The 18,689-nt window shown below is 40.7% G+C and overlaps 1 protein-coding gene across 1 annotated transcript in view; it reads right to left on the reverse strand.

Moving 5' to 3' along the window:
* The window catches only part of GRK3 (G protein-coupled receptor kinase 3), a 737,240-nt gene that overhangs the window by 211,719 nt on the left and 506,832 nt on the right, over window positions 1-18,689 (reverse strand). Inside the window, exon 6 of the mRNA XM_053702091.1 lies at window positions 10,037-10,098. Within this exon, the coding sequence (XP_053558066.1) occupies window positions 10,037-10,098 (62 nt within the window). The remainder of the gene's footprint in view (window positions 1-10,036; window positions 10,099-18,689) is intronic.

An 18,689-nucleotide genomic window follows, 5' to 3' on the forward strand; every position in this document is an offset into this window, starting at 1 on the left:
CTCTTCCCAATTGTCTACACCTGGGATATGAACCGCAGAAATTAGACAAGAGCTGGATTCCACCCAAGAAAGTATCCGAGATACTTCTTTCATAGCTAGGGGACTGTGAGTCCCACCCTGATGATTGACATATGCCACAGTTGTGATATTGTCTGTCTGAAAACAAATGAACGGTTCTCCCTTCAGCAGAGGCCAAACCTGAAGAGCCCTGAAAATAGCACGGAGTTCTAAAATATTAATTGGTAACCTCGCCTCTTGAGATTTCCAAACCCCTTGTGCTGTCAGAGATTCCCAAACAGCTCCCCAACCTGAAAGACTTGCATCTGTTGTGATCACAGTCCAGGTTGGACAAACATAAGAAGCCCCTTGAACTATACGATGGTGATCTAACCACCAAGTCAGAAAGAGTCGAACATTGGGCTTTAAGGATATTAATTGTGATATCTTTGTATAATCCCTGCACCATTGATTCAGCATACAAAGCTGGAGAGGTCTCATATGAAAATGAGCAAAGGGGATCGCGTACAATGCTGCAGTCATGAGACCTAAAACATCCATGCACATAGCTACTGAAGGGAATGATTGAGACTGAAGGTTCCGACAAGCTAAAACCAATTTTAATCGTCTCTTGTCTGTTAGAGATAGTCATGGACACTGAATCTATTTGGAAACCTAAAAAGGTGACCCTTGTCTGAGGAATCAAGAAACTTTTTGGTAAATTGATCCTCCAACCATGTCTTTGAAGAAACAACACTAGTTGATTTGTGTGAGATTTAGCAGAATGTAAAGACTGAGCTAGTACCAAGATATCGTCCAAATAAGGAAACACCGCAATACCCCGTTCCCTGATTACAGAGAGTAGGGCACCAAGAACCTTTGAAAAGATTCTTGGAGCTGTCGCTATGCCAAATGGAAGAGCGAAAAATTGGTAATGCTTGTCTAGAAAAGAGAATCTCAGAAACTGATAGTGGTCTGGATGAATCGAAATATGAAGATATGCATCCTGTAAGTCTATCGTGGATATATAATGACCTTGCTGAACAAAAGGCAGAATAGTCCTTATAGTCACCATTTTGAATGCTGGCACTCTTACAAAGCGATTCAAATTTTTCAGATCCAGAACTGGCCTGAATGAATTTTCTTTCTTTGGGACAATGAATAGATTTGAATAAAACCCCAGACCCTGTTCCTGAAATGGAACTGGTATGATTAGCCCTGAAAGCTCCAGATCTGAAACACACTTTAGAAAAGCCTGAGCCTTTACTGGATTTGTTGGGATGCGTGAGAGAAAAAAATCTTCTCACAGGAGGTCTTACTCTGAATTCTATTCAATACCCTTGAGAGACAATACTCTGAATCCATTGATTTTGGACAGGATCTGCCCAAATGCTTTGGAAAAATCTTAATCTGCCCCCCACCAGCTGAGCAGGAATGAGGTCGGCACCTTCAGGCAGACTTGGGGGCTGGCTTTGGTTTTTTTAAACAGCTTGGATTTATTCCAACTCGAAGGTTTCCAATTGGAACCAGATTCTTTGGGGGAAGGATTGGGTTTCTGTTCCTTATTTTGTAGAAAGGAACGAAAATGGTTAGAAGCTTTAGATTTACCCATAGGTCTTTTATCCTGAGGCAAAAAAACTCCCTTCCCCCCCAGTGACAGTTGAAATAATCGAATCCAACTGAGAACCAAATAAATTATTACCTTGGAAAGAAAGAGATAGTAATCTAGACTTAGATACCATGTCAGCATTCCAATATTTGAGCCACAAAGCTCTAAAATAGCTAAATACATAGATATAACATCAATTTTGATGATATAAAAAAATGGCATCACAGATAAAATGATTAGCATGTTGAAGCAAGCGAACAATGCTAGACAAATCAGGATCCATTTCCTGTTGCGCTAAACTTTCCAACCAAAAAGTTGATGCAGCTGCAACATCAGCCATAGAAATGGCAGGCCTGAGAAGACAGCCAGAATATAAATAAGCTTTCCTTAGATAAGATTCAAGTTTCCTATCTAAAGGGTCCTTAAAGGAAGTACTATCTTCCATAGGAATAGTAGTACGTTTGGCAAGAGTACAAATAGCCCCATCAACTTTGGGGATCTTTTCCCATAACTCCAATTTAACTGCTGGCAAAGGATAAAAAAATTTAAACCTTGAAGAAGGGATAAAAGAGATAGCAGGCCTATTCCATTCCTTAGAAATCATATCAGAAATAGCAACAGGAACTGGAAAAACCTATGGAGTAACCACAGGAGGTTTATAAACAGAATTTAAACGTTTACTAGTTCTAGTATCAAGAGGACTAGTTTCCTCAATATCCAAAGTAATCAACACCTCTTTTAACAAGGAACAAATATACTCCATTTTAAATAGATAAGTAGATTTGTCAGTGTCAATATCTGAGGAAGGATCTTCTGAATCAGATAGATCCTCATCAGAGGAGGATAATTCAGTATGTTGTCGGTCATTTGAAATTTCATCAACCTTATGAGAAGTTTTAAAAGACCTTTTATGTTGATTAGAAGGCGGAATAGCAGACAAGGCCTTCTGAATTGAATCAGCAATAAAATCTTTTATATTTACAGGGATATCATGTACATTAGATGTTGAAGGAACAACAGGCATAGTACTAGAACTGATGGATACATTCTCTGCATGTAAAAGCTTATCATGACAACTATTACATACCACAGCTGGAGATATAATCTCCACAAATTTACAACAGACACACTTATCTTTGGTAGAACTGTTATCAGGCAGCAGGAATCCAACAGTAGTTTCCGAGACAGGATCAGATTGAGACATCTTGCAAATATAAGAGAAAAAACAACATATAAAGCAAAAATATCAATTTCCTTATATGGCAGTTTCAGGAATGGGAAAAAAATGCAAACAGCATAGCCCTTTGACATAAAAAAAGGCAAGAGGCATATAGGAAATGGGGTTTAAAATAATGAAATTATTTGGCGCCAAGTTTGACATAAAAGCAAAATAAAATTTTGACAATTACATGAAAGAAAAATAAATATTATCCTGAAGAAGAGTGGAAAAACCTTAGGCTGCACACACTGATATGCATTGCAGGGCTACTGACAACCCTTAAAGAGATCATAGGGTCACTGGATTCTCATAGTTGAGAGCATAGTGTACTAAGAGAGAGCAAAATACAGTATGCATATTTATCTATACAATTAAACTTTTAAGGGTGTGCAACAGCAACATATATTACCATACTCTAAGTAGAAGCAGAGAAGTCACCTGCAGGAAGGTATATGAAGTATATGATGGAAATGAGGCCTTTAGGAACTGTGCCAGGTTTTATTTTATATATGTAAATAGAGCTAGTTTATACATTGCTTTTCCCTAATTTGAGGTGTTTAAAGGGATACTTAACACAATTTTTTCCCTGTCATGATTCAGATACAGCATGCAATTTTAAGCAACTTTCTAATATACTTCTGTTACCAAAAATGGGACATCTCGTAAGCTTACATTACTGCTTTTTCAAATAAAGATACAAAAAGAACAAATAAAATGTCATAATAGGAGTAAATTAGAAAGTTGCTTAAAATTGCATGCTCTGAGACATGAAAGAAACAAAATTGGGTTCAGTATCCCTTTAAGTGTTAAAATAAAAATAAATCAGGACCTAATGACAGCAACTGTAAAACATAATTTATGCTTACCTGATAAATTCCTTTCTTCTGTTGTGTGATCAGTCCACGGGTCATCATTACTTCTGGGATATAACTCCTCCCCAACAGGAAATGCAAGAGGATTCACCCAGCAGAGCTGCATATAGCTCCTCCCCTCTACGTCAGTCCCAGTCATTCGACCAAGAATCAACGAGAAAGGAGTAACCAAGGGTGAAGTGGTGACTGGAGTATAATTTAAAAGATATTTACCTGCCTTAAAACAGGGCGGGCCGTGGACTGATCACACAACAGAAGAAAGGAATTTATCAGGTAAGCATAAATTATGTTTTCTTCTGTTATGTGTGATCAGTCCACGGGTCATCATTACTTCTGGGATACCAATACCAAAGCAAAAGTACACGGATGACGGGAGGGATAGGCAGGCTCATTATACAGAAGGAACCACTGCCTGAAGAACCTTTCTCCCAAAAATAGCCTCCGAAGAAGCAAAAGTGTCAAATTTGTAAAATTTGGAAAAAGTATGAAGCGAAGACCAAGTTGCAGCCTTGCAAATCTGTTCAACAGAGGCCTCATTCTTAAAGGCCCAAGTGGAAGCCACAGCTCTAGTGGAGTGAGCTGTAATTCTTTCAGGAGGCTGCTGTCCAGCAGTCTCATAGGCTAAACGTATTATGCTACGAAGCCAAAAAGAGAGAGAGGTAGCAGAAGCTTTTTGACCTCTCCTCTGTCCAGAATAAACGACAAACAGGGAAGAAGTTTGGCGAAAATCTTTAGTTGCCTGCAAGTAGAACTTGAGGGCACGAACTACATCCAGATTGTGTAGAAGACGTTCCTTCTTTGAAGAAGGATTTGGACACAAGGATGGAACAACAATCTCTTGATTGATATTCCTGTTAGTGACTACCTTAGGTAAGAACCCAGGTTTAGTACGCAGAACTACCTTGTCTGAGTGAAAAATCAGATAAGGAGAATCACAATGTAAGGCTGATAACTCAGAGACTCTTCGAGCCGAGGAAATAGCCATTAAAAACAGAACTTTCCAAGATAACAATTTTATATCAATGGAATGAAGGGGTTCAAACGGAACACCCTGTAAAACGTTAAGAACTAAGTTTAAACTCCATGGCGGAGCAACAGCTTTAAACACAGGCTTGATCCTAGCTAAAGCCTGACAAAAGGCCTGGACGTCTGGATTTTCTGACAGACGCCTGTGTAACAAGATGGACAGAGCTGAAATCTGTCCCTTTAATGAACTAGCTGATAAACCCTTTTCTAAACCTTCTTGTAGAAAGGACAATATCCTAGCGATCCTAACCTTACTCCAGGAGTAACCTTTGGATTCGCACCAGTATAGGTATTTACGCCATATTTTATGGTAAATCCTTCTGGTAACAGGCTTCCTAGCCTGTATCAGGGTATCAATAACCGACTCAGAAAAACCACGTTTTGATAAAATCAAGCGTTCAATTTCCAAGCAGTCAGCTTCAGAGAAGTTAGATTTTGATGTTTGAATGGACCCTGTATCAGAAGGTCCTGTCTTAGAGGTAGAGACCAAGGCGGACAGGATGACATGTCCACTAGATCTGCATACCAAGTCCTGCGTGGCCATGCAGGCGCTATTAGAATCACTGATGCTCTCTCCTGTTTGATTTTGGCAATCAATCGAGGAAGCAGCGGGAAGGGTGGAAACACATAAGCCATCCCGAAGTTCCAAGGTGCTGTCAAAGCATCTATCAGAACCGCTCCCGGATCCCTGGATCTGGACCCGTAGAGAGGAAGTTTGGCGTTCTGGCGAGACGCCATGAGATCTATCTCTGGTTTGCCCCAACGTCGAAGTATTTGGGCAAAGACCTCCGGATGAAGTTCCCACTCCCCCGGATGAAAAGTCTGGCGACTCAAGAAATCCGCCTCCCAGTTCTCCACTCCCGGGATGTGGATTGCTGACAGGTGGCAAGAGTGAGACTCTGCCCAGCGAATTATCTTTGATACTTCCATCATTGCTAGGGAGCTTCTTGTCCCTCCCTGATGGTTGATGTAAGCTACAGTCGTGATGTTGTCCGACTGAAACCTGATGAACCCCCGAGTTGTTAATTGGGGCCAAGCCAGAAGGGCATTGAGAACTGCTCTCAATTCCAGGATGTTTATTGGAAGGAGACTCTCCTCCTGATTCCATAGTCCCTGAGCCTTCAGAGAATTCCAGACAGCGCCCCAACCTAGTAGGCTGGCGTCTGTTGTTACAATTGTCCAGTCTGGCCTGCTGAATGGCATCCCCCTGGACAGGTGTGGCCGATAAAGCCACCATAGAAGAGAATTTCTGGTCTCTTGATTCAGATTCAGAGTAGGGGACAAATCTGAGTAATCCCCATTCCACTGACTTAGCATGCACAATTGCAGCGGTCTGAGGTGTAGGCGTGCAAAAGGTACTATGTCCATTGCCGCTACCATTAAGCCGATCACCTCCATGCATTGAGCTACTGACGGGTGTTGAATGGAATGAAGGACACGGCATGCATTTTGAAGCTTTGTTAACCTGTCTTCTGTCAGGTAAATCTTCATTTCTACAGAATCTATAAGAGTCCCCAAGAATGGAACTCTTGTGAGAGGAAAAAGAGAACTCTTCTTTTCGTTCACTTTCCATCCATGCGACCTTAGAAATGCCAGAACTAACTCTGTATGAGACTTGGCAGTTTGAAAGCTTGAAGCTTGTATTAGAATGTCGTCTAGGTACGGAGCTACCGAAATCCCTCGCGGTCTTAGTACCGCCAGAAGGGCACCCAGAACCTTTGTGAAGATTCTTGGAGCCGTAGCCAATCCGAATGGAAGAGCTACAAACTGGTAGTGCCTGTCTAAGAAGGCAAACCTTAGATACCGGTGATGATCTTTGTGAATCGGTATGTGAAGGTAAGCATCTTTTAAATCCACTGTGGTCATGTACTGACCCTTTTGGATCATGGGTAAGATTGTCCGAATAGTTTCCATTTTGAACGATGGAACTCTTAGGAATTTGTTTAGAATCTTTAAGTCTAAGATTGGCCTGAAAGTTCCCTCTTTTTTGGGAACCACAAACAGGTTTGAGTAGAACCCTTGTCCTTGTTCCGACCGCGGAACCGGATGGATCACTCCCATTAATAACAGATCTTGTACACAGCGTAGAAACGCTTCTTTCTTTATCTGGTTTGTTGACAACCTTGACAGATGAAATCTCCCTCTTGGGGGAGATAATTTGAAGTCTAGAAGGTATCCCTGAGATATGATCTCTAGCGCCCAGGGATCCTGAACATCTCTTGCCCAGGCCTGGGCGAAGAGAGAAAGTCTGCCCCCCACTAGATCCGGTCCCGGATCGGGGGCTCTCGGTTCATGCTGTCTTTGGGGCAGCAGCAGGTTTCCTGGCCTGCTTGCTCTTGTTCCAGGACTGGTTAGGCTTCCAGCCTTGCCTGTAACGAGCAACAGCTCCCTCCTGTTTTGGTGCAGTGGAGGTTGATGCTGCTCCTGTTTTGAAATTCCGAAAGGGACGAAAATTAGACTGTCTAGCCTTGGCTTTGGCTTTGTCTTGAGGTAGGGCGTGGCCCTTACCTCCTGTAATGTCAGCGATAATTTCTTTCAAACCGGGCCCAAATAAAGACTGCCCCTTGAAAGGTATATTAAGTAATTTGGACTTAGAAGTAACATCAGCTGACCAGGATTTTAGCCACAGCGCCCTACGTGCCTGTATGGCGAATCCTGAGTTCTTAGCCGTAAGTTTGGTTAAATGTACTACGGCCTCCGAAATGAATGAATTAGCTAGTTTAAGGACTCTAAGCCTGTCCGTAATGTCGTCTAGCGTAGATGAACTAAGGTTCTCTTCCAGAGACTCAATCCAAAATGCTGCCGCAGCCGTAATCGGCGCGATACATGCAAGGGGTTGCAATATAAAACCTTGTTGAACAAACATTTTCTTAAGGTAACCCTCTAATTTTTTATCCATTGGATCTGAAAAAGCACAGCTATCCTCCACCGGGATAGTGGTACGCTTAGCTAAAGTAGAAACTGCTCCCTCCACCTTAGGGACCGTTTGCCATAAGTCCCGAGTGGTGGTGTCTATTGGAAACATCTTTCTAAATATTGGAGGGGGTGAGAACGGCACACCGGGTCTATCCCACTCCTTAGTAACAATTTCAGTTAGTCTCTTAGGTATAGGAAAAACGTCAGTACTCGCCGGTACCGCAAAGTATTTATCCAACCTACACAGTTTCTCTGGTATTGCAACGGTGTTACAATCATTGAGAGCTGCTAAGACCTCCCCTAGTAATACACGGAGGTTCTCCAATTTAAATTTAAAATTTGAAATATCTGAATCCAATCTGTTTGGATCAGAACCGTCACCTACAGAATGAAGCTCTCCGTCCTCATGCTCTGCAAGCTGTGACGCAGTATCAGACATGGCCCTAGTATTGTCAGCGCACTCTGTTCTCACCCCAGAGTGATCACGCTTGCCTCTTAGTTCTGGTAATTTAGACAAAACTTCAGTCATAACAGTAGCCATATCTTGTAATGTTATCTGTAATGGCCGCCCAGATGTACTAGGCGCCATAATATCACGCACCTCCCGGGCGGGAGATGCAGGTACTGCCGCGTGAGGCGAGTTAGTCGGCATAACTCTCCCCTCGCTGTTTGGTGAAATTTGTTCAAATTGTACAGATTGACTTTTATTTAAAGTAGCATCAATACAGTTAGTACATAAATTTCTATTGGGCTCCACCTTGGCATTGGAACAAATGACACAGATATCTTCCTCTGAGTCAGACATGTTTAACACACTAGCAATAAACTTGCAACTTGGTTATAATCTTTTTTAGCAAAAACGTACTGTGCCTCAAAGAGGTACTAAACGATTAAATGATTAAATGACAGTTGAAATAATGAACTGAAAAACAGTTATAGCATCAAACTTTAAAACAACACAACTTTTAGCAAAGGTTTGTTCCCATTAGAAAAATAACAATAATTAAATTTGACATAAAAATTACAGAGCAACGTTTTTATTCACAGTCAATATAAAATTCTCACAGCTCTGCTGAGAGAATCTACCTCCCTCCAAAGAAGTTTGAAGACCCCTGAGATCTGTCAGAGATGAACCGGATCATGCAGGAAATATAAGAGTAACTGACTGGAATTTTTTGATGCGTAGCAAAGAGCGCCAAAAACGGCCCCTCCCCCTCACACACAGCAGTGAAGAGAAACGAAACTGTCACAATTAAAACCAAACAACTGCCAAGTGGAAAATAATGCCCAAATATTTATTCACTCAGTACCTCAGAAATGTAAACGATTCTACATTCCAGCAAAAACGTTTAACATGATAAATACTTATTAAAAGGATTAGTGACTTTTAACAGAGTAGTTCCGGTGAAATACCATCCCCAGAATACTGAAGTGTATACATACATGTCATTATAACGGTATGGCAGGATTTTCTCATCAATTCCATTCAGAAAATAAAAACTGCTACATACCTCAATGCAGATTCATCTGCCCGCTGTCCCCTGATCTGAAGCTTTTACCTCCCTCAGATGGCCGAGAACAGCAATATGATCTTAACTACTCCGGTTAAAATCATAGTAAAAAAACTCTGGTAGATTCTTCCTCAAACTCTGCCAGAGAAGTAATAACACGCTCCGGTGCTATTGTAAAATAACAAACTTTTGATTGAAGTCATAAAAACTAAGTATAATCACCATAGTCCTCTCACACATCCTATCTAGTCGTTGGGTGCAAGAGAATGACTGGGACTGACGTAGAGGGGAGGAGCTATATGCAGCTCTGCTGGGTGAATCCTCTTGCATTTCCTGTTGGGGAGGAGTTATATCCCAGAAGTAATGATGACCCGTGGACTGATCACACATAACAGAAGAAATACCATTAACCTGTCAGTTCTTCCACTAGACTAATTAAACATGCAAAACTGACTGGCTAATTGAATTACCAGCACACAGCAATCTAAGACGAAAAAGTATGATTACAATAAACAGGACAGGAAATCCACATTTTTTTTCTTTCATGCTTCAGATCAAGCATACCATTTTTAACAACTTTTCTTGTAACCATTGGTTGTAGGAACAGCAAAGCACTACTGGAAGCTGAACAAATTTGGGAAGCCAATGGCAAGAGGCATATATGTACAGCCACCAATCAGCAGCTAGATCCCAGTAGCGCATTGAACAAAGTAAATTAGATAATAGAAGTAAAATATAAAGTTTTTAAAACTGCAGGCTATATCTGAATCAAAAAAAGTTTAATTTTGACTGTGTTCTTAAGGTGAATTTCCTTTATCCAAAGCACCCCTAATACCACAATGTTACAATGTGATTTCAGTGAGAATGATCATATATTTAACCTTACCTTTCTATAAATTTTTGAAATATTTTGCCCCGAAGGCTGTCACAGATTTCTTCTATGTATGGCTGTCATAAATGAAAGGAAACCAGAAAAAGTTATAATCCATTTAGAAAAACAAAACTTTACATAAAATCATACTTAAAATCTGTTTTTTTTTTAGTTCAATGTAAGTTTTACTCCTTAAACTTTGAGCATATGATACTCATAACTAAAAAGGTTTCTGACATTTTAATAATGGGTGGTTAGGCAATATAGATTTGGTTTTTAAGCATACTTATCTTGTCTAAGCCTTCAACCACAATTTAATAAAGCAAGGTATCAGCACTGACATCACAGATAAGCAAATCTTGTCACTGATGTCTGTAGAAATAATAATATGAATGCACTTTTCAAGTCATACTCAATGCACATATTGATTACATGTGATGAAATGGCTGTCTTGTTGTTGAAGTGAGTACATGATATAAACAGGGTTCTTCAAACTTTGTTTCCGAAGACCCAGTGCCACAATACCCCATACATTCACAACCCAATTTAATGCTTGGTCTGAAAATTGCTGAAGTAATATACAACAAGATAGCTGCAGTTTTTGGCAAAGTGACTAAAACGTGTGCATATTTTAATCCTGATTGTGGTCAAACTTGAAAGTGTTGTAAAAGGTAATAACACACACACTCTAATAAAACACATATACTGTACACACTCTCATACAAAACACACAAACACATAACACACGCTTTCATACAACACACAGACGACACATACTCTCATACAACACAGACACACACCACACACAGACTCATACAACACACACACACTCATACAACACACCACACAATCTCATACAACACACACACACAAGTCGCAACCCAGTAAACATTATGTTGTGGCCCAGTAACGGGTTCCGACCCGTGGTTTGAAGAACCCTGATCTAGATCACTTGTGAATCTGTGTTTCTGGTACAATATCTTGGAAATTTGCTGAGCAATACAAAAAGATAATAATAATAATAATAATAATAATAATAATAATAATAATAATAATAATATCTAGAAAGACATGTACATAGAGAGTAAAGATCCCTGGCTGGATTGATTAAAAGTTAGGAAATCTTTAAAATCAAAACTGAAACTGCAGTTATGTTGCAGGTTATGCTACAGGTGAGAAAGCTGGGAATATGTGAAATATTTGTTTGTGATTGGGTAACCAGTATTGATTTATATAGGAACAATCAAGGCTTTATTACAAACACAAATACCTTTGAAAAAGGAAATACACCCCACGCCTTTTTTGACAAAACCCCTGCCCTCCCATAGGAATGGTGTTTATCAGTAAATTATTAAGTAGCATTATTTAAACTTCTCTGTGTATTTGACTATATTTCTTTCAATTACAGCAATGACCGGTTTAGCTTAATGAACAAAGGCAGTAGACTCTATGGGGCGTATGTATCAAGCTCCGAATGGAGCTTGATGCCCAGTGTTTCTGGCGAGCCTGCAGGCTTGCCAGAAACAGCAGTTATGAAGCAGCGGTCACAAAGACCGCTGCTCCATAACCTGTCCGCCAGCTCAGAGCGGGCAGACAGACATCGCCGGAAATCAACCCGATCGAGTACGATCGGGTTGATTGACACCCCCTGCTGGTGGCCTACTGGCTGCGAGTCTGCAGGGGGCGGCGTTGCACCAGCAGCTCTTGCTGTATTGCTCGTCGTATTCAGCGAGGTCTGTCGGACCTGATCCGCACTGTCGGATCAGGTCCGACAGACCTTAATAACTAGAGGCCTATACACACATTATCTAAATTAGCATCAGAAAACCCATAAGTGCACCAGAATTCAAAGTTGTGACTAATTCTGCCAGAGCCAGTTTAGCCAGCAGTCTGAACAAGTAAATCCTTAGCCAAGTGCGACTGAAAATAGCAACAGTGGCATCATCTAGTCTATGAAAAAATGGATCTGACCCAGTACATCACAACTGTTGAAGTTTTGCCATGCAGAACATACAAAATCGCAAAATTGTCATAAACAAAAACATAACTACTCAATATGCCAAAAGTAAAAAAAATGCAGCCTGGATAACATGGAAGCTTTACAGCAGCACTAGATCACACAGAAGCGCTCAGAAGGTAGTAATACTTATGTTCTAGTAATGAAACAGAATACTGGATATCCCTCAGATATAAATATTACCTATCCCAAAGAAAATCTAGCCAGGTGCAGACCGTACAACCACAGTCTATATTTCAGTAATGGAAACTACAGGGTTATTTCTGCATTTAGAAGAAAGCTTAAAGCAATATGAAACCCAACATTTTTCTTTCATGAATTAGATAGAGCATGTGATTTTAAACAACTTTCTAATTAACTTGTTTTATACATTTTTCTTAATTCTCTTGCTATCTTTTATTGAAAAGAAGGGATGTAAGCTTAGGAGCAGGCCCATTGCTGTAGCACTATATGGCAGCAGTTTTGCAAAAATGTTATCCATTTGCAAGAGCACTAAATGGCAGCACTATTTCCTGTCATGTAGTGCTCCAGATGCCTACCTAGGTCTCTATTTGACACAGAATATCATGGGAACAAAGCAAATTTGATTATAGAAGTAAATTGGAAACTTTTTTTAAATGGTATGCTCTGTATGAATCACAAAATTTTGGGGGTTCATATCCCTTAAATATGTGCAAAACAAAAGAAAATGGACAGAGCTGTAACCTACACTGTCTAATGAAGGGGAGGAGCATAAAAACACATCAGTGGGGTCTCTACCTACTCCAAAACAAAAGTAATTATGCAAGAAAAGTAATGCATCATGTGGGGGAAAAAGACAAAAATTGTCATTTTTTAAAAGTATGTTGAGCACAATGCATATATCCCATGTGTAGTCTAGGATAAAAAAATAGGAATGTAACTATATAAGCACACAGTGTCCCCTAGTTGCATATTTTCAAGTTCCAAGAACAAAACCGTAGGAAGTGTTGAAAACATCTTTTTAAAACAGACAATGGAAAGTCATGGTATTTGAAGGCAGACCTCTATCTTGCATACATGATTTAGTTTACTAGTCTAAAATATATAGTCACTTTACAGACAATATTTCTTGCTAAAGTCTTGATGGTGTTAATAAACTAAAGCAAAATTATCAGTGTTCAGTGAAGTGGTAAAACATTAAAATTCCTGAAACAGGAATATTGACGAGCAATACCTTATTGTTAAAGTTAATACTATAATTAAACTTTCTGGCTCATAATTTTAATGATTATAGGTTTACACATAGAGTATACACACACACACACACAGAGTAGCACTGTGAACTGAACTATATCCAGTACTATATCCTGGTACATTTCCTCCAGAAACACTGAATTGCCAGAGGATTCTGGGCAAGGTTATGCAAATGATTCCACTAAAAACTACATAAATATTATTCACATACATACAGAAAAACATAAATTATGCTTACCAGATAATTTCCTTTCCTTCTGTATGAGGAGAGTCCACGGCTTCATTCCTTACTTGTGGGAAATACTGAACCTGGCCACCAGGAGGAGACAAAGACACCCCAAACAAAGGCTTAAATACCTCCCCCACTCCCCTCATCCCCCAATCATTCTGCCAAGTGAACAAGGAACAGTACGAGAAATATCAGGGTATAAATGGTGCCAGAAGAACCAAATACAATTTAGGTCTGCCCAACTGAGAAAACAGGCGGGGGCCGTGGACTCTCCTCATACAGAAGAAAAGGAAATTATCTGGTAAGCATAATTTATGTTTTCCTTCTTAATATGAAGAGAGTCCACTGCTTCATTCCTTACTTGTGGGAAGCATATACCCAAGCTCTAGAGGACAGTGAATGAAACGGGAGGGTAAAAAGAGAGGTGGACCATATTCTGAGGGCACCACAGCCTGCAAAGTCTTTCTCCCAAAAGATGCTTCGGCTGAAGCAAAAGCGTCAAACTTGTAAAATTTTGAAAAGGTATGTAAGAAGGACCAGGTAGCCGCCTTACAAATCTGCTCCATAGATGCCTCATTCTTGAAGGCCCAAGAGGAAGCCACTGCTCTAGTAGAATGAGCCCTAATCCTCAGAGGAGGCTTATGTCCTGCTGTTTCATAAGCTAAGCGAATAATGCTCCTCAACCAAAAAGACAAGGAAGTGGACGAGGCTTTCTGCCCCTTACGCTTCACAGAATAGACAACAAACAAAGAAGAAGTCTGTCTAAATTCCTTAGTGGCTTGAAGATAGAACTTCAAGGCCCGAACCACATCCAAATTATGAAGTAACCGCTCCTTCTGATGTTGCGATCAGAAACAACCTTAGTAAGAAAACTTAACCCAGTACGAAGAACGGCCTTATCAGCATGTAATACTAGGTAAGGGTGCTCACATTGCAAGGCAGCCATCTCAGATACTTTGCATGCCAAGCCAATAGCCAGTAAAAAGAGAACCTTCCAAGATAGTAATTTAATGTCAAGGGTGTGCATATGCTCAAACGGAGCTCTCTGCAAAACCTTAAGAACAAGATTTAAACTCCAAGGAGGAGCACTAGGTCGAAACACAGGTCTGATTCTAGTTAAGCCTGAACAAAAGACTGGATGTCTAGAAGCTCAGCAGGCCTCTTGTGCAGTAAAACAGATAGGGCCAAAATCTGTCGCTTAAGAGAGCTAGCCGAAAGGCCCTTCTCCAGATCATCCTGGAAATAAGAAAGAATCCTGGAAACCCTGACCTTATGCCAGGGAAATCCACGCTCTTCACACCAGAATAAGTAGTTCCTCTACACCTTATGATAGATACGACTAGTAACCGGCTTACAAACTTGAATGAGAGTATGAATAACTCTCTCAGAAAAACCTCTCTTGGCTAGGATTAAGCGTTCATTCTCCACACAGTCAGCCTCAGAGAATCTAGATTTTGATGAACAAAAGGATCTTGTCTCTGCAGATCCCTGCGACAAGGTAACCTCCATGGAGGAGATGAGGACATCCCCACCAGATCCGCGAGCCACATCCTCGGAGGCCATGATGGAGCAAGTAGAATAACTAACGCTCGCTCCTGCTTGATGCGGGACACCACACGAGGTAGAAGTGGTAATGGCGGGAAATCTATTAGCTCCGCCTAAGGATCCCTGTGCCACAACCCATATCTGGGTAGCTTGGAATTGAGCCGGGACACCATGAGATCTATTGCCGGTGTCCCCCATCTGCTGCAAATACCTCGGGATAGAGAGACCACTACCCCGGATGAAAATATTGTCTGCTGAGGAAATCCGCTTCCCAAATCGCTGACAGCGCTGACAGCGAGCAGTTGTGGGCCTCCTCCCATTCCAGAATCCGAGATACTTCCCTTATTGCTAGTGTGCTCCTTCCCCCCCCCCTTAATAGTTAATGTAAGCCACTGAGGTTATGTTGTCCGATTGGAATCTGATAAACTGGGCTGAACCCGGAAGGGGCCAAGCATTCAGAGTAGTGATGTCGCGAACCTAAAATTTTGCGTGATGGAAAAGTTGTTTCAAGGGTACTAACACCTGGACTGTGACATGCCGGAGGGGGATCCATGGCAAAACTCCCATGGAAAATTACATAGTTGATGCAGATTCTGGTTTTAATCCATAAAGGGCATAAATCACCTAACATTCCTAAATTGTTTGGAATAACGTGCTTTAAAACATCAGGTATGATGTTGTATCGATCAGGTAGTGTAAGGGTTACGCCCGCTTCACGTTTAAAGGGACAGTCTACACCAGAATTTTTATTGTTTTAAAAGATAGATAATCCCTTTATTACCCATTTCCCAGTTTTGCATAACTAACACATTTATAATAATATACTTTTAACCTCTGTGATTATCTTGTATCTAAGCCTCTGCAAACTGCCCCTTTTTGTGTGAAGGAAACTGACTGGGGTGACACTGTGCCCTGGCAGGCAGGCACTGAAACGCACACGTGTGAAGGAAACTGACTGCTATTATTTAACACAGTCAAAAAAGTGTTGTTTTTTTTTTTAAATGTACACTACTGTTACACCAGATATGAGTTGCACTGGGGTGACACTGTGCCCTGGCAGGCAGGCAGGCAGGCACTGAAACGCACACGTGTGAAGGAAACTGACTGCTATTATTTAACACAGTCAAAAAAGTGTTGTTTTTTTTTAAATATACACTACTGTTACACCAGATATGAGTTGCACTGGGGTGACACTGTGCCCTGGAGGCAGGCACTGAAACGCACACGTGTGAAGGAAACTGAATGCTATTATTTAACACAGTCAAAAAAGTGTTGTTTTTTTTTAAATCTACACTACTGTTACACCAGATATGAGTGGTGACACTGGGCAAGTGGGCACAGTATATGCTGTGAGCCTGACACACACGCTGGCAGGCAGGCAACTGCAATTAGATTACACACAAAAAAAAAGGCAGACTGATGTTCTAGCCCTAAAAAGGGCTTTTTGGGGTGCTGTCCTTACAGCAGAGATCAGATGAGCCCTTCAGGACTGTAGTGGACACTGAAAACACTAGCCTAGCTATCGATTTCCCTATTAAATTAGCAGCAGCTACACTGTCCCTCCTCTCACTAAGAATGCAGCTTCCAAATGAATCTAAAATGGATGCTGTCCAGGAGGTAGGAGGGTCTGCTGCTGATTTGCTGGAATGTGTCTTCTGACTGTGAGGTACAGGGTCAAAGTATTACTCAATTATGACGAATAGGGGGCGGATCGAACATCACAAATGTTCGCCCGCCGCAGCGAACGCGAACAAGCTATGTTCGCCGGGAACTATTCGCCGGCGAACTATTCACGACATCACTAGTTCAGAGCATTGAAGATTGCTCAAAGTTCCAAGATGTTGATTGGGAGGAGGGATTCCTCTCGAGTCCACAGCTCCTTATCCTGTGAGACTCGCATCCACCGGCTGTCCAGAGAAATCTGTTGAGACAGATTTGAATGATTGCCATTCCACTGTCTCAGCATGCACAGCTGAAGAGGTCTGAGATGGAATCTGGCAAAGGGGATTATGTCCATGCAGGACACCATGAGTACAATTACCTCCATACACCGAGCCACAGATGGCCTGAAGGAGGTCTGGAGGGCAAGACAATTGGAAGTTAGCTTGTAACGTCTATGGTCTGTAAGAAATATCCTCAAAGATATGGAATCTATCGTACCCAGGAACTCCACCCTGGTACTGGGAATAAGATAACTTTTTTCTAAGTGTATCTTCCATCCATGAGATCGAAGAAGAGAAAGAAGTGCTTTCGAATGGTCCTCTGCCAGACGACAGGACGGTGCTTGAACCAAAATATCATCTAAGAAAGGCGCCACTGCAATCCCTCTGGTTCAGGCCACTGCGAGCGGAGCCCCTAGGACCTTCATAAAAACTCTTGGAGCAGTAGCTAGACCAAATGGAAGTGCAATGAACTGAAAGTGCTGGTCCAGGAATGCAAATCTTAGAAACTTGAAGTGTTCCTTGTGTATAGGGACATGAAGGTAGGCATCCTTCAGGTCTATCATGGTCATAAATTGTCCTTTGTGGACTAAAGGAAGAATGGACCTTATTGTCTCCATCTTGAACGAGAGGACAGACAGGAATTTGTTTAAACACTTTAGGTCCAGAATCGGACGAAAAGTACCCTCCTACTTTGGGACCACAAACAGGTTTGAGTAGTATCCCAGACCTCTCTCTGCTGGAGGTACCTGTACAATGACTCCCAGGGCGGAGAGAGCCCTCACACACCCTAGACTGCTCTGGCTTTGCAGAGGGCTGCTGACGTTGGGATTTGTCCGAACAAAACAAATTGATTTATGTGTTCTAAAATGCAAATGCTTGTCTATAGGTATTTAAAACAATGATTACATTTCTGATTATAGTACTGTACTATCTTTCTGATAGTATTGTATTTACAAAAGTATTTTAAAATTATCTAAAATGTCAGGATATCTGTGAGTTTTATTAAATAATATATATGTATGTATATTTTATCTACACATAGATATATGATAAGAGCAAGAACTCATTTTATTTGTGAAATTGTTTGTAAAACAAACCCCCTCTTGGTCTGAAACACAGACGTGTAGAACAAAAGAAATAGACAGGACTTCTAAAAAGAACAAACATTGAAATCTCTAAATTGATTTAACTTTGAAGCTCATCACTCCACATGAGGTCATAACAGGAACGTGATAATCAACCAAGCCAGCATGCATCATAGGATGTTTGGAGACGACATTCTGTACATAAAGTCAGATAAGCAAACAGAAATTCTAGAATATAGTAATTAGCACAGACCTGTAAATTACCCCTAAAACTCAGATACATATCTGTGCTAGCTAAGCAGAAACACATGTTGCATAGTAACTTGTAAATTAATTTTGAATTACAACTTGTGTTTAAATTAAAAGTAAAATATACCTCAGTATTGTATAAAAATGCATATTTCCATGGATCTAAGAAATGCCTTTCAGATTTGTAATAAATTAAATGAATAACTGCATTAGTATGTATACATGTTTGACTCATTTCAACATCTGTTTCTTTATTTTTGAGACAACAAGATGTCCTATGAATATTGATCATAAACATGAATCTATGCACTCAAAAATTATTAGAAACGTGAAATGTGCTGTATTTATTTAAGAGGCAATACAATACCAGGATGATGAATGCTAT

This window comes from Bombina bombina, chromosome 2, assembly GCF_027579735.1.
Source record: "Bombina bombina isolate aBomBom1 chromosome 2, aBomBom1.pri, whole genome shotgun sequence".
In the NCBI taxonomy this organism is placed as follows: Eukaryota; Metazoa; Chordata; class Amphibia; order Anura; family Bombinatoridae; genus Bombina; species Bombina bombina.